The sequence below is a fragment of the Solea senegalensis genome, linkage group LG1 (genome assembly GCF_019176455.1).
Source record: "Solea senegalensis isolate Sse05_10M linkage group LG1, IFAPA_SoseM_1, whole genome shotgun sequence".
Classification (NCBI taxonomy): Eukaryota; Metazoa; Chordata; class Actinopteri; order Pleuronectiformes; family Soleidae; genus Solea; species Solea senegalensis.
Genome location: NC_058021.1, coordinates 23,728,273 through 23,750,361, shown reverse-complemented (window position 1 = coordinate 23,750,361; position 22,089 = coordinate 23,728,273). Strand labels below are relative to the sequence as shown.

At 42.1% G+C, this 22,089-nt stretch overlaps 1 protein-coding gene across 1 annotated transcript; it reads left to right on the top strand.

The window, feature by feature from the left end:
• The first annotated feature begins 5,216 nt into the window (after window positions 1-5,216).
• proca (protein C (inactivator of coagulation factors Va and VIIIa), a) lies at window positions 5,217-10,617 on the top strand. Its single transcript, XM_044037706.1, has 9 exons — window positions 5,217-5,279; window positions 5,450-5,606; window positions 6,131-6,288; window positions 6,646-6,670; window positions 7,667-7,777; window positions 8,307-8,447; window positions 8,586-8,704; window positions 9,285-9,402; window positions 9,919-10,617. The coding sequence occupies exons 2-9, from the start codon at window positions 5,534-5,536 to the stop codon at window positions 10,503-10,505; spliced, it is 1,332 nt and encodes a 443-aa protein (XP_043893641.1). The 5' UTR covers window positions 5,217-5,279; window positions 5,450-5,533; the 3' UTR covers window positions 10,506-10,617.
• Window positions 10,618-22,089: the final 11,472 nt, after the last annotated feature.

Genomic DNA, 22,089 nt, shown 5'->3' with positions numbered 1-22,089 from the left:
GCCTGACGTTAGCAGCTAATGTAGCCTGACGCTGTAGCATGTGTGTTTGACGTTAGCAGTTAATGTAGCCTGATGTTCGCAGGTAATTTAGCCTGACACTGTAGCGTGTGTGTTTGACATTAGCAGCAAATGTAGCCTGACATTAGCAGTGTGAAAAAGTAATAGCAGGAAATATTTTAAAAACAGTCATTTGTAACAAATCTAGTAGATGATGAAATGAGATTGTGGTGCCAAAGATGAAGCGTCACACATCTATGTGTATTATCCAGTGCTTGGTTTATACTTTAAATGGGTTGACATGCCTGGAAGACCGCGGTCTCCACGGTCTCCTTTAGGCCCGATGGTGCCTTTACAGTGTGAACAGATGCACTGAAATGGAATCTGGCTGGTGGGCAGTGGGGTGAGGTTCCATAGAAGCATGTTACACATATCCGTGTCAGACAACTGAAGCCTGGGGTCGTTTATGGGCGTGCTGCCATTTAACATCCTGTTGAAATTTTTTGGTGAACCCAAGGAGTTGCCATCATCGTCAGTGTCATTGCCTTGACCCGCCACGACGGAGCAAAGGGAGGACAGGACCAGGAGTCCCACAAACCTCAGCGACATCTGGAGGAAAGGACAGCGTGATGGAGCCCAGAGGACAAGGTTTAAATCATTAGACTGAAAAACTGCTCTGACCTGCCATTTAAAGTGAGAACCAGCTGAGGTTCACTGTTCAAAAGACTTCAGTGGTAAAATGTACGTCAGTTTAAGTCTACGATATCTACGTCACCTGTTCACGTCTTTATCTCAAGAAACTGAAGTTTGTAAACTACTCACTCTCCCACACCAAACCTCATCGAGAAAATCAATGATTTTAACATCACACACACAGGAGTTGTTGATCCACTGCTGCCTCCATCACTAAGTCCATCAAATGTGTTTTGTCACTTCAGTGTTTGAAATCCTTTGTTCAGATTGACCTCAGTGACACAAAGTGACCACACGATGCAGCAGAGGACCAGCAGCTCCTGTGTCCCCGCAGTTAAATCACTGATTTTCTCTATGAGGTTTGACGTGGGAGAGTGATGGTGATGGTTTGTGAAGTGGCCAAAACAATGTTTTCCTTGAGTCTCTGTCGGCAGCCATTTTATTATCCTTGAGAGTGAGCCTCTGTGTCTCAGGTCAGTTCTCAGTAGCAGGGGGCGCTCATAGTAACTCATACTCAGTAACTCATACAATCACTTCAAAATAACCCAAACTATCCTTTTAATCCATCTAACATCATCTAACAAGGTCATTCACAGATCACAGGTGAATGATCACAGGACTGTTCATGTCTGCCATTAAGAAGTCGCACTTTATTTTATTATTATTTATTCACGTGGATACCATGTTTGTTTACATTTTTAACAAATCTGTTCAAACTAATGCTCTCTCTCTCTCTCTCTCACCCACAAAACCCAATGCTCTCTCTCTCTCTCTACCATTAAAACCAATGCGTTCTCTCTCTCTCTCTACTAATAAAAACTAATGCCTTCACTCTCTCTACCCAATAAAACCAATGCTCTCTTGCCCACAAAACCAATGCTCTCTCTCTCTCGCCCACAAAAATCAAATGTCTCTCTCTCTCTTGACAAAACCAATCGCTTCTCTCGGCCTAATAAAACCCAATAATGCTCTCACTCTCTCGCCTAATAAAACCAATGGTCACTTCAATCTAATAAAACCAATGCTCTCAGCCTAATAAAAACAACAATGTTCACTCCCTCTCTCTCACTTCCACAAAACCCAATGCTCTCTCACCTCAAAACCAATGCCTCTCTCTCTTCCACAAAACCAATGCCCCTCTCACTTCCACAAAACCAGTTCTCTCTCCTCGACCACAAAAACCAATGCTCTTCACCCCAAACCAATGCTCTCTTGCCTACAAAACCAATGCTCTCTACCTTCACCCAATAAAACCAATGCTCTCACCATAAAGACCAGCACTCTCTCTACCATAAAACCAATGTTCTCTCTCTCTCCTCGGCCCCTAATAAAACCAATGCTCTCTCTCTCTCTCTACTAATAAAACCAATGCTCTCTCTCTCTCTCTCACCAATAAAACCAATGCTCTCTCTCGCCCACAAAACTACTGCTCTCTCGCCCACAAAACCAATGCTTCCTCTCTTCGCCCACACAAACACCACGCTCTCTCTCTCGCCCACAAAAACCAATGCTCTCACCCTCTCGCCCATGAAAACCAATGCTCTCTCTCCCTCTCTCTGTCTCTCTCTCTCTCAGTGGTCAGATGTGAGGTTTAGTTGTTGTTTATTTGTTTGTGTGTTAATTTAAAATAAATAAACAGTGAAAATAAGATGATAAGAATCCTGGGGTGAAACTCACCGCTTGCTCCGACGTCCGTCGCATCATCTGAACAAGAGTTTGTGGGAAAATGAGCAGGAGGGAGGAGACTTTGATCCATTTATAATCCTGCTGCAGAACAAAAGCTCTTTCAGGTGTGTCCTCACCTGGACACAAAGACGAGGCAGAGGAGGCTGCACTCCATTGTCCCAGTGATGAAGAGGATCTGACCTCCTTTACTGACACGACAATCCCAGCAGAAAGAAGAGACGACTACTTATCTCGCCATCACTCTCTCTCTCTTCATCCTCTCTTCACCCTCTCTTCATCCTCTCTTCACCCTCTCTTCACCCTCTCTTCACCCTCTCTTCATCCCCGTATTCACCCCCTCTTCATCCCTCTTCAGCCACTCTTCACCCTCTCTTCACCCTCTCTTCATCCCGTATTCACCCCCCTCTTCATCCTCTCTTCAGCCACTCTTCATCCTCTCTTCATCCTCTCTTCATCCCTCTTCATCCTCTCTCCATCCTCTCTTTATTCACAGTCACTTTCTCTTCACTTTTATTTATTTATAATAAAAATTACCAAACATTCGCTCACATTCGACCTGATAAATCTAAATATATATAAAAAATAAACAGCACCTAGTTAATGTTTGTTGTTTTTTTGTGACCGTGTGAATCATCACTTCTTCACAATGAACAGCCTACTTCTTTTGTGTGTGTGTGTGTGTGAGTGAACGCCTGTCGACTGAAAGAAAAGAAAAAGAAAAGAAGTGGAATCTGAAACCAGAGGAAACTGTTACATGTTCTCTAATGTTATGCTTTAAAGCAGGGGTGTCAAGCATACGGACCACGGGCCATAACTGGCCCACCAGAGGGTCCAATCCGGCCTTCAGGGTGAATTTGTGAAAAATGAATGTCAAACACTATATCTTTGAGTTCTAGACACGTGGGACTAAATGTCTTTATAGATTTGGAGACTTGTTGTTTGTCATTGTTATTTTGTTATTATGCTTTTTCTGCTCCGGTCCACTTGAGTTCAAATTTTGCTCTATGTGGCCCCTGAACTAAAATGAGGTTGACACCCCGGCTTTAAAGGGATAGTTCAGTTCTTCTTAATAATCTTAGCCAGCAGACATGAAAGACCACTCACTCTCCCACACCAAAGTCCAGATAGAAAACTGAACAATCTGAACAAAGGAACTGAAGTGACAAAATAAGTGTTTGAACTTAGCGATGGAGGCAGTGGATCAACAACTCTTGTGTGATGTTAAAATCACTGATTTTCTCCATGAGGTTTGGTGTGGCAGAGGGAGTGGATTACAAACTTCAGTTTCCTGTTGGAAAAGTCTGTCTGACAGTGAGATAAAGACGTGAACATGTTCTGAAGATATCGTAGACTTAAAGTGACGCAGATTTAACTTGATACAGTTTTTATTACGTGGCTAAAATCTGTTTTTCCTTGTGTAAAACTTTATTGCCTGTGGAAACAGAGGCGTGTCCTTCATGTCCTCAGGCAGCTTTTCATCTGAAAAATCAGTAAGGAAGACAAAAGGGAAACTGAGCCGCAGGAACAAGGACGAGGCACAAAAGGAGGAGATGAATAGTTAACCTTAATAAATGACCTGGTTTCCACAGCCAGAGATGCTCAGTGACGCCCCTGGAGGCCAGCCAATGTTTCACACCTGGACCAGCAGCAGGTTCTGACGAACACCTGAGGTCACCTGACACTCCATCACACACACACTCTCTCTCTCTCTCACACACACACCATACACACTCACTCAGCATAACACGCTGGGTCACTTGTAATCGTGTCGTCGTTGGTTCAAAGACGTGAGGAAACTCGCAGGATTCTCCCAAAAACACGTTCTCTGTAAAAACACCTTAATAACAACCGAAAATAAATGAAAAAACACGTCCTTAACTTTACAAAAAAAAGGTGTTTACCTAAACACTTTACTAATGTTACATAAAACACATTACCAAAATCCAAAAACATGCTCACACTAACGAAAAACACTTTCATTACATTAAAAAAGACATGACATCACTAATGTAACTGAAAGACTACAAAACACTGACTTCACTGAAACACACACTATTAGTAACATTAAAAAGGAAATGAAACAAAGTGACTTAGGTGAATAAAACAAACAATATTTAACATTTCAAATCAACAAAAAACATGTTACTATCGTAACCACAAACCGCATTAATAACATTGGAAAAAACCTTAAAAATGTGACGCAAACACTTTACCGTAAAGACATTGTTAACATGTTGGAAAACACGTCGCAAATTCTACGCATAAAACATCGGACATTATGAAAACACGACTAATAACATAAAAAACACATTACTAAAGTAACTGTTAAAATCATTACCATAAAAAAAAACCTTGTTAATGTTTTAAAAAATAAATAAATAAATGTTTATAACACTCCAATAAAAATGGCACCAGATGAGCAAAAAACACGCAGTCATGATCGGGCCCTCGCGTCCTCACGCAAGCCTTGATTGATTTTGCAAATCGCCAAAATGGACGCCAAGATTCCAAATGGCCAACTTCCTGTTGGGTTGAGGTTAGGATCGACTTTTGTCGACGTCTCAGATGAATTTGTTCATTTACGTGGGGTCCAAATTGCCGAAATGATCGACAAAATTCCAAACGGGAAATTTGGTGAATCTCAGTTTTGCCTCTGTTTTCACCTTAGGGGGCGCTGCAGAGCCGGGTCTGGGAAATATGCAAGTGGACAATTTTTGACTGAGAAACAGAATGTGTAACGAGGCAGTAGAGCCTGTAGAGGGCGATGTGGAGCAGAGGGGGAGGAGTGTGTGTTTGTGTGTGTGTGTACTGTGGACTCTCGGTAAACACTACTAGTTAGTGATTAACTGCAGATTAAACTCAGTCATCGTCATCGTCTCCGCAGCAGCGTCAGATCTTAACGTGTAAGTACGACATCCGTCTCCAGTCTTGGTTTTTTTCTGACTCTTGCCTTTGTGACGCCGTCACAGGGTCACGACCTCGGGGCCTGGGCTCGCAGGGGTCAAAGTGTGTGAGGTTTCAGTGTGAGTTGAGTCTGTGATTTTCTCTCCTCTGTCTCGTGTCCTTATTTTAGTCACAACATTCACTGACGAGTCCCATTCAGTCCACTTCAGTGCCGAGGACACGTCTGATTGGCCGCAGCTGTGTGTGTGACATCATGTCTCGCCAACTTGTCTGCGTTTGCTTCGTTGCCGTCGCCCTGTGGTCAGTGTCTGTGCTCAGTGTGTCAGGTGGGTGTGGTCACGTGACGTCAGCATGACATCACACAACTCAGTTTCAAGCTTTAGGGGCGGGGCTATGTGCGATTGCATGTCGTAATTAAGACTGCTCATGTTAAGTTTATTGCAATGAATTTCCATCATCGGGGGAAAAAATCGTTGCTAATTCTCGTAAGATTTGAAAACGCTGACTCACCAACATACAGTCCTAGAGATTTATTATGAAGCATGTGATGTAAAACAATCTTAAATTTGTAACCATAGTAACATGTTTTTGTAACGTTTCATGAGGTCACACTTGAACTCGATGAAGGAGGAGTCTGGACAGTTGGCTCCGCCCATTTAACTTGTATGAATCTAAATAAAATAAATACTGCAGTAATATTGTAACTAAAGAAAAACATGTGACAACATTACAAGAAGCTGGATATCATTTCATAATGTGTTCATAATGTAGATGAACATATGAATAAAACACAGTATTCATGTGTGTGTCTGTCTGCGTGCGTGTGTGTGCGTGTGCGTGTGTGTATCAGTCTTCTCAGATCCATCTCATGCTCACATGTTGCTTCGTTCTCGTCGAGCGAACTCATTCCTGGAGGAGCTGAAACCTGCTTCCATGGAGCGTGAATGTGTGGAGGAGAAGTGTGACTTTGAAGAAGCCCAAGAGATTTTCCACACGAGAGAAGCCACAGTAAGAAAAGACACGTTGTCTTCTTTTTATAAGCTCAATCTAAGCAGGAAGTAAGAATATCCTGAAGATCCACCAGGGGGCGATGCCTCTGAAAGTCTCTGGTCTTGATGAGGTTTGGGGAGATTTTATTACACATGTTTTTGGTTTTTCTTTTTCTTCTTCTTCGTCTTCTTCGTCTTTGTCTTGTCAGAGTAAAATCATTTATGTGTAAAGATCCTCATAGAACACACTTGAAACATCCTGAACTGTCCCTTGAAAGCACTTTCAGCTCTGATAGAAAAGTGTTGATGATAAGAGTCATTGCTGATGTTTGGACAAAGCTCACGTGTGTGTGTGTGTGTGTGTGTGTGTTTTCAGCTGGAGTTCTGGACAGTTTACACAGGTGAGAAACTCAAACACCAACATCGTCACAGAAAAAAACACCTTTAAAACCTTAAGTATCTTTGTGGAATTAACCTTTAAACATTAAGGGTCTTTGTGGAATAAAACTTTAAAACATTAAGTGTCTTTGTGGAATTAACCTTTAAAACATTAAGTATCTTTGTGTTATTAACCTTTAAAATATTAAGTGTCTTTGTGGAATTAACCTATAAACATTAAGTATCTTTGTGGAATCAACCTTTAAAACATTAAGTATCTTAGTGGAATTAACCTTTAAACCTTGAGTATCTTTGTGGAATTAACCTTTAAAACCTAAAGTATCTTTGTGGAATTAACCTTTAAAACATTAAGTATCTTTGTGGAATTAACCTTTAAAACCTAAAGTATCTTTGTGGAATTAACCTTTACACATTAAGCGTCGTTGTGGAATAAACCTTTAAAACATTAAGTGTCTTTGTGGAATTAACCTTTAAACATTAAGTATTTTTGTGGAATGAACCTTTAAGACCTTAAGTGTCTTTGTGGAATTAACCTTTAAACATTAAGTATCTTTGTGGAATTAACCTTTAAAACATTAAGCATCTTTGTGGAATGAACCTTTAAAAGTGGGAGGTTTGAGTAGAACTCTGTGCTTTGAGGTGATTTAAGAAAAACTACAAGTCATATGAAAATGAAAACACACAGGGTTAGACGACAACCACAGCATCGTGTTTACATAGAAACTGTGTGTCTCGGTTTAAACTGTAGCAGGAGAAGAGTTCGTTCAGGGATGTTTGCCACCCTAACAGCGCAATACACACTCATTATAAAATCTGAACACATCCAAAAAAAAAGTACAAAAGTCCAAGAAAATAATGACAAAAATCTTGTGGGGCTTGTGAGTCAGTGTCTCTCTCTTATAAAGGTTGATTCCACCCAAATCGGCAGCAAGAAGCAGGCTCGATCTAAAGTGCTGTTGTTGTTGTTGTTGTTGTTGACGTCACACGTGTGTTGACAGATGGGAACCAGTGTAACTCAAACATGTGTGTTCATGGATCCTGTGTGGATCTGTACCAGGCCTTCGCCTGCCGCTGTCACCATGGATACGAGGGCAGATACTGCAACCATGGTGAGTCTCCTGTTGTCAAAGCTGTCAACATTTCTGTCAAAGGTTATCGGTTTTGATATGAACGTTTGGTCTGTGTATGCAGGACCAGGCACTAAATTTAATCTGGATCTGATCCAGATTACAGATTTCTCCTCCGATTTCTTACATTTTAATCTGCTGCAGATTATTATCTGAATTTTTTGTGATGGGTAGATGATCACCGAAATACAGTATGTTCCCATTCAATTTTGGTAAGAATCCACCACTGATGACTTCACAAAAGTAATAAACTCTTCAAGAAATCCCCATCTCTTATTAAAGGGCCAAAGTGTAAAAACTTTAATATCTCTGTCAGAACTCGTCCGATCTGAATGAATTTGGTGTGTGTGTGGAATCAGACACTCAGACCATCACACTGGGTTTCATTCGGATTGGATACAGATGAATTGTGCCATGTTAACGTCAGATCGGTGTGTAGCACCGGACTCAGCGGATAGTTTGTTTGAGCTGTTGCTACCAATAAAACTCTTGTGAATGTGTGAATGTTCAGTTGTCACAGCCACAAACTGCTCGGTGGATAACGGCGGCTGTGACCACGAGTGTGTGGACAGCAAGGACGGTGGGACGCGCAGCTGCAGCTGTGTCAGTGGATATAAACTCCACGACAACAGCAGGAATTGTCTCCCAAAAGGTGAGACAATCATTAATATGGATGTATATGTATATGGATGTATGTGTAAACATATATCTATATCTATATATATATGTATATATATATATATGTATATATGAACTAACCATACCACACACCCCCCCCCACCGCCCCAAGGTCCCTCGTCCTGTGGTCAGCTGCTGATTGGCCGGTCGTCTTACACCAAACAGATGGACGGTCTGCTGCCGTGGATGGTGGGAGGCGAGGTGGGGAAAAAAGGAGAGAGTCCCTGGCAGGTAACAAGACTGAATATTGAGATTTTATTAAGAGATCGCCCCCTAGTGTCTGACTACAGGAAAGTTCAATCTGCCACCTCTATGTTCAATGGTTTGTATGCAGCACAGCCACAAAGTCAACACTGAATGGGCTGTGAGCGCCCCCTACTGCTGAGAACCAGACTAAAATATATGTTGGTTTTCCAAACCAAACCTCATCGAGAAAATCAGTGATTTTAGCTGGCAGGGACAGGAGCTGCTGGTCCTCTGCTGCACCGTGTGGTCACTTTATGTCACTGAGTTAAGTCTAAATTAAATATTTTAAAAGCCGAATTCACTAAAAATAAGTGAAAAATAGTGAAATTAGAACTTAGTGATGGAGGCAGCAGTGGATCAACAACTCCTGTGTGTGTGATGTTAAATCACTGATTTTCTCTATGAGGTTTGGTGTGGGAGAGTGAGTGGTTTATAAACGTCAGTTTGAAAAGTCTGTCTCACAGTGAGATAAAGACGTGACGGTGTGATGCAGATGTCAGCAGGGGGCGCTCAAAGAGCAGTCAGCTGTGATTGTATGTGTGACTGTCTTGTGTTTGGTGAGCAGGTGCTGTTACTGAACGCTCGGGGACTTTTTCACTGCGGCGGCGTCCTTATCAGTGAGAGCTGGGTCCTGACAGCGGCTCACTGCCTCGACACCAGTCTGAGGTTTAAAGTACGACTCGGTGAGTTTCCTGAAGGAAGGAAGACGTGTCCTTAAAACACAGACAGCATGTCCACCACAGACATTATGTTTTGGGGCTCCCCTCTGGACTTGTGGCCCTTGATAGACCCTGTATTAATATAGTTGTTATTTACACCAAACCAGACATCTTTTAACCTTAGAGGGCTCTTAGACCCCACATTTTTTTTTAACTCTCATATTCAAAGTGAAGTGAGTTAAATTGAAAAATTAATTCATTCATTCAATCATGTCATTTGTTTAAGTTATTTAATATGTTTTAAAAAAATCAAAAAAAAACAACGAACAGTCGATTGTGGGCCCCTTGTGGCCAGGAGACCCTTAGTTCGGCCCTGGTAGTCATCATGGTGTGGTGGGAATTTCAAGGGGCGGTAACAGAGACAATGAAAGAGTGATATTTCTTTAACTTAGGTGATGAAGGTGAAGAAGAAGAAGAGGCAGGATTTACTTTGTAGTGAACATTCACACCCTGGTGAAACCATGTGATCTGTGTCCTCAGGTGACTACGAGCGTTTCAGAGACGAGGGCACTGAGGTCACGCTGAAGGTCATCAGGATCTTCAAACACCCAGACTACAATGTCAGGACAGTGGACAACGACATCGCCCTCCTGCGCCTGGAGACGCCCGCCCCACTCTCCGAGTACATCGTCCCCGCTTGTCTCCCGGGACGCGAGTTGGCCGAGCGGGTGCTGCACATCAATGGCACCGTCACCGTGGTGACGGGCTGGGGAAAAGAGGACCTGGACGAATCCAAGTTCAGCTCGGCGCTGAACGTCATCAAGGTCCCGCTGGTCAGCCACAGTGTGTGCAGCCAGCACATGTCCAACAACATCAGCGACAATGTCCTCTGCGCTGGGATCCTGGGACAGAGGAAGGACGCATGTGAGGGGGACAGCGGTGGACCCATGGTCACGCTGTACCGAGACACCTGGTTCCTGGTGGGTTTGGTCTCCTGGGGTGAAGGCTGTGGCAGGGAGGACAAGCTGGGCATCTACACCAAGGTGTCCAACTACAACACGTGGATCCAGAAAGTGCAGGATGACTGGGACAATGGTCACTTCTCTCAAAATCCACCAAACCCTTAATCCACCACCATCCCAAACCCACAATCCAGTGTGGTCTGTAAAACCTGGTCCTAAACACAGCAGAGAGGTCACATTACACACTTTGTGAAATAAACTTGTTCTGTCTCCACAAGCTTTGGTGCTTTTTTATACCTGTGTGTCAGTGTGTTTGTGTGTCAGTGTGTTTGTGTGTCCTCATAATTCCAGAAATATATATTGATATAATTATTGATTAATAATACTCCCTGCACTTTTTATGACCTTTTCAAACAGTGGTCTTATAAACAATGATGTGTATCTGTGTGTGTCGACCAGTGGCCTCTAGAGGAGAGATTTGTTACTGCATGGTTATACACCACGTGCCAAATTACACACAACTTAGCGTCATATATGTCATTTCCGGGATGGACACGACAAGCCAGAATCCTTTTTGTGTGTAAGCTTCTGTCATGTTCCGTTGTCCATGTCATTTTATTGTGAAATTCCCCTCTTATTTTGAAGTTGTTTTCAAAGTAGTTTAGCCCATGTGGGCTGACTATATGGGGCCTACTCATGCCTACTCATCATCATCATCATCAGTGTTTCCCATCTGGCACGCGATCGGCCCTAGGGCACGGTTGCTTGGAGAGCGGCGGAAACCTGATCTCCAACATCCGCTCGAAGTCTTTCTTGATCATCATTGTCTTAAGGGCCTGTTGTTTGCTGACCCCAAGTGTTTCTTCTATTTTTCTCCACGACCTTCGTTTGTCAAACAGTACTTTCTTCTGAATTGCATCATTCGGCATTCGGCATATATGGGCTACGTATCTCAAGGACTGTACATGGCAGAAGTTTTCAATTGGTTGTGATTGGGTCAGTGCATACAGCTTACTGTTCGAGATCTTAAACGCCCAATCTATTTCGCCATCGACAAGGTTTGCTGGGTCGGTCCCCTTTTTTCTTAGGTTTTGTGGAGGAACATTCTTGCGTGCATAGCCGCCAGCTATCATCTTACGTAGGAAACCATTCCACACAGTATTTAACTTCTGGAGCTCGTTGCTAGAAAGTTCCCATGCCTGTACACTATACAGTAGTCGGGACCGTACACACGCAATCAGGATTTTCATACGAGTGTTGAGATGTATCTCACGGTCGGTCAGCACATGTTTTAGCTCGTTCCATTTCTCGTATGCTGATGCAATTCGGTGGTGTAGGAACTTTGATGACTTCCCAGTGTTGCTGATGAGATGACCAAGATATCGGAATTGCCTCACATTCTTTATCTCCACATTGTTGATAGACAGTAGACTTGTTTGCGACTGGATGACTTCGTCCACATTGAACGCCATTGTTTCCGTCTTTTTATATGACATCTGGAGTCCAAACCTTGAGAAGGTGTTATCGTATATTGTTACGATCCTCTCAAGCTCATCTGAGCTCTGGGAAAACACGACCACATCATCCGCGTACATGAGCTCCAGGATTCTGAACACCCCATGTGATGTTCCAGTACGGAGTCCTCTGGGGGACACTTCATTTGGTATGACAAATTCAGCATATGCTCCTGCCTCTGGAAATTGGCTCCTGATCTCATGATTGGCACATCTCATGACAAAATCCATGTACAAATTGAATATGGTTGGGCTCTCAAGTGCACCTTGGCGGCATCCTACATAAGTGTTGAAATAGTGTTTAGCACCTTTTATACAGGCCATAGTGCCAGTGTACAGTGTCTTTAATATGAGTATCAGTTTTGGACATTTGAGGCGAATCTCTAGAACACGGAAGAGTGCGTCACGTGGGACCCAGTCATAGGCCGCCTTAAGGTCGATGAAGCAGACAAAGAGTGGCTTCCGTTCTTTCTCCAGTATGTGTCGAACAATACTGATTGCATCACATGTGGATCGGTTCTTTCTGAATCCAAACTGGGTGGGTAGTATAATGCGTTCATATACTGATCTTACTCTTTCTATAATAATCATGGAGAGAAGCTTCGACAGTGTTGCTATGATGGACAGACCACGGTAGTTTTCGGCTACGGATCTAAGGCCTTTCTTGTGGAGGCATGTGATCGAGGAGAGTAGCCAGCCAGCAGGGATCTTAAGAGATTCCCATATCATTCCCATCAACATTACCAGAAAAAGGAGGAGCTGTTTTGAGTAGGAGTACTTGAGTTGTTCGCTGAATATTTTATCAGTTCCCTTGCATCTGCCATTCTTGAATTTAGACATACATTCCTCAATCTCGGTTTCCTCTGGCGGACTTTCATTAATAGTATCTTGGTCCACCGGGGGGATGATGTGAGGGAAGCGTTCAGGTTCAATCAGCTCTGGTTGCATGGTAAATTCTCTCTTTCCCAGATGTTGTGCAAAGTGTTCTTCCAGTTTCTCCTGCTGTATGGTCTGTTGTCTAGATTTTGAGAGTGCGCAGTATTTTTTGGCTAGCCGAAACTCCTCCTCAGTGTTCCTTTGTTCACTCGCAAGGTTGATCTGCTGAGCTTTGTCCTTGTAGAACGCACTTTTGAGTTTAAGGCGCAGTTTACGTATATGCTTGGATAGTTCTTTCACTTCAACTGTGTCAGTTGATTTCCGCCTTTTCTCAAGTAAGGTTAAGAACTCCTCATCTACCCAGGGTTTATCCTTGTGATCTCTGTTGACTGGTGGGACGGTTTCATCTGTCGCTATCTGGATAGCATCGGCAATTTTTTGTTCAATTGTGTCAATTGTGTCAACTTGCGTCGTTGGCGGGGTCTCTTTAAGGGTATCATCGAGGCGTTTGCTGTATTCAGCCTTCACGGTTTCAGAGTCTCTAAGGGCGTGCATATTTCGTGTTTGTTGGCCTTCGCTTTTCTTCCTTTGGAACATTTGTCTTCGTTTGCTCTTACTTGGGAACATAGCATCAAGCACTACTATTCGGTGGTCTGAATCAAACGATACACTTGCATTTGGGTATACTCTACAATTCTGTGCCGCCCTCTTGACAAACCACTCCCCCAGAATGTAATCAAGCCGTCTATAATACCCTCGATTGGATTTAAAGGACCATCTATGCCTAGGTGTTTTAGTTGAGAACATGGTATTAAGAATGTACAGTTTATTGTTTCCTGCTACTTCAATCAGCTTCGTTCCATTGAAACTTGTGGGTTCCTCATCATTATAACGACCAACGCAATCCCAGTTGCTGGTTTGGCAGTCGTTTCCTATTGTTGCGTTGAAGTCGCCACAGACAACAAGTTTAGATCCTGGTCGTGATTGTTTGGTTGAGTTTAGTGTCTTAGACAAAGTGTTATAGAATGCTTCCTTAGTAGAGCTTGTATGAGTTTCAGTTGGACAATAGCAGGAGACTATGGTCAGCTTAACCCCGTGAATAGATATTCTAGCCGACATGATTCTTCCTTCCAAGATGTGTTCTATGTCAAATAGCCTGACATGGGGTACTATCACTATCGCAACACCGGCATAAGCCTTCCTCTGTAGTCCGTTGTACAGGACGCGCCATCCTTGGAGTACATCATCATTGAACTCGATCTCGCCCTGGCCAGGGATGCGGGTTTCCTGCATGCAGCATACGTCATGCTTTAGGTTCTTCATCTGTATCACATGCTCTGCCAGCTTTACCTCACATTTTGATGTTCTGACATTTATTGTTCCGACCCTGACTTGGTGGTAATTCCCTGGTTTCCGTTTTGCTTTATGATGCTTTGCCGTTTGATGTTGCATTTTAGGTGTCTACAGTACTTGACAGTTACTAGGAGAGACTAAATTACTATGACCATAATACTGTATTAGGACAATTAAACAAGACAAGATAATTTGGAGTCCTACGTAGAGGACTTAGACTTTTCTACCTTTTATATAAGCACTGTTGTAGTTTGCTTTGTAGCTAAGAGGGAAGAGGCTACTTCACTTCTTAGTGCCAGTGACTCCGTTCGCTCACTCAACTGCAAGGCCGAGCTACCCAGGGTGTACCTGTCTTAATGACGGAGGTGGAGTATGGCTTGAGTGTGATAGGCGTTTAGACCAAGTGGGACTTACAAACTGCCTCCTTGGCCTAGCAGATAAAGCCTGAGAGTTACGCTTCAGCACCCCATACACCCCAAGGGATATGAGTAGGCAAAGTGGGCATGGGCTTGAACCGGGCAAATTGCGTGGGCCCCATATGGGTTACCTAACATGAGACCCACATGGAAAGCCCATGTGGGGCTACTGTAAGGGCCCCATAGGAGATATAAGTGGGAAGAGTGGGCATAGGGTGGAACTGGGTATCATTTATTGGGCACCATGTGGTTCCTTACATATGGTCAGCCCATTCATTTACAGTATTTTGAAAATACAAAAATACACAACACTGCAGTATTTTGATACAAAATACGAAGGCATTTTCATCATCTCAATAAAATACAAATTACAAAATAGTATTTTGTATTTGAAATACATGTATTAAAAATACTGCCCATCCCTGCTCGCATCTGATAACAGGTGCGAGCGCACCTGACCTCCACGTTACTGAGGCGAGGACAAAAGTCATGCAAAGTGCGCCAAAGCACGAATCCATTGCGACGTTTTTGAGAATATGTTGTCAAAGAGAAGATTTTTTTCTCTAGGCAGCTTCGCTCTCATTTACTTAAAGCCACTGGCCAAAGCATCTCCATATTCTATTACTTAATATATACATTTTCATATGTATATGTATGTTAAATGTGAATTTTAAAATTGCAAAGGTTTGAGTGGAACTATTTTGCTGCCAGGCAATGTCATTTTGCACTTCTGTGCCTCCTGCAGCTGCTGAGATTTTAAGGTCATTTTTGAGTGTGTGAAAAATAGTCTGGTGTGTGTGTGTATGTTTGTATCATGTTACTTCCTTTATAACTTATTCATGTACATAATTATTTGTCTTCCTCTTTGCAGTCTGCAGTTATTATTATTACTGTTGTAATAATAATAATAATGCTTTATATGTTACTTATTACTTTATATATTGCTGATGGTGTTGTCAATTTTAAAATGAATAGTAAAGATTTGAGTGGAACTATATTATAAACAATTTTATATAATAATGCAAGCTGAATTAGCTCAGCAGCCACGTTTGGTGACTTTGTTTTGTTGCTGCTGCTTTTTTTCCTTTTAATTTTGTGTGAATGAGTTAAAAGACATTTGGTAATTGTTCGAAACAAGCTATGTAAGCAGTGATGAAGCTAGTGTTACATTAAATTAATTGTTCAAGCTATATCTGTTTCATCTGATTCTAGGCTTTACCGTATTGGTTTTTCCCGAGAGTTTGAAGAAAATGCTGTCATTCCCAGTGCAAACACAAGTTGGATTCGGCTCAATTTTATTACTGGGATCTTGTTTGTGTACTTCATAATGTGTGTGGCAGGTCCAGCTGTGGAGCAATGACAATGTTTTCATCATGAACATTTTTTTAAAAAAACCTTTAAGGTAGATGCTCTAGAATGTTCGTATTGTTCTGATAATTGAATGTGTAATATTTAATATAATATAATTATAGGCTAGTAAAATGCATTTATTTTATATGATTTTATTTTATTTAATCATTAAAAACGTGTTTAAAAATTATATTTCTAGGCTGGCGATATAGTTTTCATCTACAAGTGCATCAAAATTGTGAATTTCACCTGACATTTTATTTTTAGTGGGTGAATGTTAACCACACACCTGTGCAAAAACATAAGTAAGTCCGTCAAGCTCCTGAAGTTCGCGGACGACACCACCCTCATCGGACTCATCTCTGATGGTGACGAGTCCGCCTACAGGTGGGAGGTTGACCAGCTGGTCACTTGGTGCAACCGAAACAACCTAGAGCTCAACGCTCTAAAGACAGTGGAGATGGTCGTGGACTTCAGGAAGAACTCAGCCTCACCTGCACCCATCAACCTCTGTGACTCCACAGTTGACACTGTGGATTCCTTTCGCTTCCTGGGAACTATCATCACCCAGGACCTCAAGTGGGAGCTGAACATCAGCTCTCTCATCAAAAAAGCCCAGCAGAGGATGTACTTCCTGCGGCAGCTGAAGAAATTCAACCTGCCAAAGACAATGATGGTGCACTTCTACTCCTCCATCATTGAGTCCATCCTCACCTCCTCCATCACCATTTGGTACGCTGCTGCCACGGCCAAGGACAAGGGCAGACTGCAGCGTGTCATTCGGTCTGCAGAGAAGGTGATCGGCTGCAATCTTCCATCTCTCCAGGACCTGTTCGCCTCCAGAACTCTGAGGCGTGCAGGAAAGATTATGGCTGATCCCTCCCACCCCGGACAGAAACTCTTTGAGTCACTCCCCTCTGGCAGAAGGCTGCGGTCCATCAGGACCAGAACCTCACGCCACAAGAACAGTTTTTTCCCGTCTGCTACTAGCCTCATCAACAAGGACCGGAGACCCCCCCCGACACTCTGACTCCTCACACTCCTCCTCTGCCTCTACATGTCACATTATCATTACATCCTTTTTATGCGTTATATTAACGTCATTACTGTGAACTTTGCACCTGGTGAATATTTCACTGTTACTCACTTCTGCCCAGTTGTACTGCTCTTTACTGCTCTTTCTGTAGTGCTCTTTTTCATCTTTAAAAAAACAAAAAAACATTTATATACTGTGTATATATACGTTTACTGTTCACTTAACCTTTCAAAATTTTGTATGCTTGTTATGCGCCACGACACCAGAACAAATTCCTTGTATGTGCAAATCGTACTTGGCAATAAAGCTCTTCTGATTCTGATTCTGGGTAATTTGAATGTAATAGTTTACCATCTGATATTATTGCACTTTACTTAGTGCATGATGGTGGACAGTTGCTGCCTCCCTCTGCTCAGTTTCATTCATTCTGTAAGCATGTGTGTGTTCGGGCTGTTGGAACCAATTTTGGTAGTTGAATATAATTAGAATATTAAAAAACAACAATCATAATCCAATGCTGTAATTACTTTTCAAATGTGTAGTATTTTAATACATATGGTAAAACGTGGTGACGGAAGCCCGGCCCTCCAGTCCTCTGCCTCTTTCCGTGTGAAAAACAAAATTCTTTGCTCAAGTTACGACCCTTGCAGAACACTAAAGTTTTCTGAATCGCAACAATCTCACATTCAGTCAGAAATTCCTGATGGCAATAAAACACCCACGGAGATCAGATTTTTAATTCCGAGCAGGCAAGAGTCTTTTTAGCCTCACTCCTTTTTTGCCTCACTCCACATCAAAAGCTGCTCGTCAGAATGCTATAACGGACAAATTGGTACGCTTTATTTTACAGAGACATGATACCAATCAACATCTCGCAGGGTTCCGGTCTTAAGGACTTAATTCAGGAGCTTGAGCCAAGGGGTTCTTAGCCACCACACACAAAGCGGGGCTTATTATATTAACGCCGTCGCGAGTCACTTGCAGTCTGCAAGTTGTATAACAACCACATATTAAATTAAAATGTATTAACATTTTAATTGGAAATTCTAATACAATTTGAATATTAAAAATAATAAAGAATGGAATTCGAATGAGATCATAGAGGGAAACTGACAGCCCGAGTGTGTACGATGAGGAAGGAAAGACTTCATTTTAAAAACACAAAATATTTCAGGCACTGAGTAGTGGGTAGTTTTCTTTTAAATTTCCCACTTAAATTGAACCACCTCAAAGAGTTGAATTTGATTTTAGATTAGACCTACAGTTTACCGTCTATTTTTGTTTAGAGGGCTTTATTTACATGGGAGGTCTACCAGTTACCTCACACCAATCGAACAAAATGATAATGTAGTATTTTATGTGTATTTTAGTGAAATGAATTATTTCCATGGCAATTCAAGGACAAGAAGGAGGAGAGTCAAAGCTAGAGTGCAGCAGCATTTAATGACCCTTGCCATGGAGGCTGTGGGACAGGCAGATCAGGTGGTGGACCTGGCAGTGCAGCCAGTGGATCAAGTAGTGCAGGCGGTGGATCCGGAAGTGCACGTTGAAGAATATATGGAGAACAATGCTGATGAGGCTGTAAATCTGCAGTTGGACTTTGACCTTGATGTTGATGTTGTACATGTGTAGTGACTGTGATGAAGATCCTGCCTGTGATTTTACTGAAGACGATCCCCATTCAGATGCGAAGAGGAAACTAGCTGAGTGGGCAGCTAACTGCCAGGTGTCTCATTCTGCATTGTCAGAGTTACTAGCAATACTCTTGGAGCTAGGTCTGGATGTACCCAAGGATCCCAGAACTCTCCTCGGTACAGTGAAAAATTGTGAGGTCAAAGAGATGGGACAGGGAAGTTACTACCACTTTGGGCTTGCAAGTGCAATAATGTCAGAACTGAAAATGACAAATGAACATGATCTGACAACAGACACATTGACTATCCGTGCGAATGATGATGGGCTGCCTCTTTCAAGGAGCTCTAATATCCAGCTGTGGCCTATTTTAGGTCAAATAGTTGAACTACCAAAAGCAAAAGTGTTTATCATAGGTGTATATGCAGGTCCCTGTAAACCTGAATCTGTGAACAACTACATGCATGATTTTGTTGAAGATTTAAAAGCCATCACTACAACTGGTGTAAAGTTAAGTGGGAAACAGTATCAAAGGTCATGGTGGCTATAGTTCTTGTGAGCGTTGCACACAGTATGGCATTTAGGTTGACAGTAGAGTTGTGTTTCCAGACATGGATTCCAGCTTGAGGACAGACTCAGTTTGAACAAATGTCTGATGAAGATCACCATCACTCTAAATCACCTCTGCAGGGGCTAGGCATTGGTATGGTTTCTGCCTTTCCTCTGGACTACATGCATTTAGTTTGTTTGGGCATTGTGCGTAAATTGATCGCTCTGTGGTTTAAGGGGCCTTTGCAATGTCGGGTTCCATCTCCTGTCCTTTCTGCCATCTCTGATCACTTGAAACTGTGTAGACAAAGCTTACCCCGTAGCTTCTCCAGAAAGCCAAGATCTTTGTCCGAGTACAGCCATTGGAAGGCTACAGAATTCAGGCAGTTCTTATTATATACAGGACCAGTTGTGCTTTTCCAAAGATTGCCTAATCAACATTATAGAAGCTTCCTGGTTTTGTCATTTGCTATGAGAATACTTCTGTCTCTTCTGTGTAGGGAATTCTGTGGTTTTGCCAGAAAATTGTTAAGTTACCAACTTTGCTAAGATATATGGGACTACATTTCTGGTTAACAATACACACAATCTTATACATTTAGCAGATGATGCTGAAAAATATGGCCCCCTGGATTCAGTTTCATGTTTTCCTTTTGAGAATTATTTGGGACAGTTGAAAAAAATGGTGAGTAGACCACAGGGTCCTGTGCAACAAATTGTCAGACGTGTCTATGAAAGGCAATTATTTCCTCACGTGTCGAAAGACATGCCTGATGGTGTTGAACTGAAACAGCCCCATGCATCTGGACCACTGCCAACAGATGCATCAGGGTGTTCAATGTAAGATGTATAAACTCAAAGACACAATAATCTAAAACTCCAGTGGTTCCAATTGTTTTGAATTGGGGGCAGAGTTGCAATTGTGAGGAACATTGTGCATTCCAATGCAGAAACACATGTAGTGTATGAACTTTTTGAGACAGGGGCATGTTTTTTCAACTACCCCATTGATTCGACGTGTCTTGGAGTTTGTTTACTATCAAAACTGTCTGGTCAACTTGCCAGAGCTCCAGTAACCGACTTCACAAAACCACTGCTGTTACTTCCTCTTCGGGAAAAGTTTGTGGCTTTGCCTCAGCTACACAGCACATACTGTAACATAATGAACTTTGCAAGATGTCCTCATTCAGTGTGGTGGAGTTTGTGGACAAAATTGACCCTGGTGGCTACAAGAAGGTGGACATCATTCCATCAGAGTGCTGACAGAAAATGATGCTGGTGGCCACCAGCCACATTGCTCAATGTGACCAAGGCCGTGAAAGAGGGCACACCACCCGCTCAAAACTGGATTCTGTGTAATGTGCGTGTGATGGGAAATGCAGGTAACTTTGATTGTCCTCATTAACTACTGCTCTATTTCCTTTACTTACTTTAAACCCCTGTGATCCCCAACTTATTTTTTGTGTTGATTTTTTCTATGGTTCTCTGAGCTAATTGGTCAGGGGCTGGTGTAGCCGCAGATCCTCATTCCAAACAAGCAATATCACACCAAACTTGATTCATTCAATTCAATGATAGCTGTAAGTCTGCTCTTTGGTTGGATACCTGCAACCATACTATCCCTCTGCAGATTAGACATCTGCTTCATATTAAGTATACTACCTGAGTATTAATCGCAGCTGTCAAAAAATTCATTGTCAAGAGGAAAAAAAAAACGGTCAATGATGGATAATATTATATTAACATGTTACAAGTAAGTTGCAAGATCCCTGATTTGAATTTTGTGATCCATGACACCTACTTTGAATGCTTATGGAAATCTAGTTCTATTTTAATATCTGCTTCACTCCTTTTATTTTGTGTCATTGTATTTTACAGCTACTTATGCAGAGGCCAGGGTAAAGTTACATCAAGCCGAGTATACATCAGACCTGACAGACACTGAAGATAGCTTGATAAAAGAAAGTAAGTGTTTGGGTACAGCCAGTGATGACTAGCCGGATCACCAGCCCCACTGCCCAGCGAATTATATTATTATAAAATAATATGCTAAAATGTCCTGCTGAAGAAGGAAGATGCATCAGTCATGGAGGTTCCTGATAGAGAGGTCTTCCCGCTGCAAACTCAAGCAGATGTTGAGGCTCTCGAGGAGAAACTAGGGGAGCGCAGTCTTATGTCAGCTGTTGTAAGTTTTCCTAATTGATTTGTATTATATGTTTTACATTACAGTACATAATAACATAAAGGCTACAACTTTAAATGTTTAGTTGACTTCATGGCCTTGACAGTTAATGTAAGCCTTTTTTTCTCCTTTTGGCCCTCATCTCTAGGTTGCCATGGTTGCAGATATAGGGGGCACAAGTGTGGATGATGCAACAAGGAGAATGATGAAATACGTTCTGTCAAACCAGCTGGCATTGAACTATAACATGTTTGGCCGAAGTTTAAGGACTTGCGTCTTTTCAACGTTATGTATGGTAAGTAAATTAGAGAAGTTAGAAATAACAAATAGAAATAATGTTTTGAAGAAAATTCCATCTCTGTGTGCGGTCCTCCCTTCAATTTATGGACTCGCATTTTTGGCTACGCACCAGTAAGTGATTAAGCACAATGGCATTTTCAAATTTAAGTAAATGGGAGGAAAAATGTCTCACGAGATGAAAATGCAAGGAATGTCATTTCAAATCTGAAGCCTGCATTGTACCATGGAAGCCTCCAGTAATGTGCATCGGTTATTGCTTTTAGTGCTTTTGGGCCTTTTAATGTGAAAGAATGTGCATCATTTAATTTTATGATTATTTGTACACACCTCACAAAGCTATTATATATTAATTATGATTATGAGTGAACTCAATCATACTGAAGAAAACAGGCTCCAGTGACCTGTACACCATCCTCCGCCAATACCATCTCAGATGGTCTGGGCACATCTGTCTATAAATTTTCTGTCTGTGTGTTACTCTAATATCTCTCAAACCAAGATTTCAAACTTGACAGGTGTCTTGCTACGAGCACGAGTTAGT

Bases quoted from the DNA above. Each gene is read 5' to 3' on its own strand.
- proca (XM_044037706.1), top strand. From the start codon at position 5,534: ATGTCTCGCCAACTTGTCTGCGTTTGCTTCGTTGCCGTCGCCCTGTGG. The intron at 7,778-8,306 runs GTGAGTCTCCTG...GTGAATGTTCAG, and splicing joins GGGCAGATACTGCAACCATG to TTGTCACAGCCACAAACTGC. The intron at 8,705-9,284 runs GTAACAAGACTG...TTTGGTGAGCAG, and splicing joins AAGGAGAGAGTCCCTGGCAG to GTGCTGTTACTGAACGCTCG.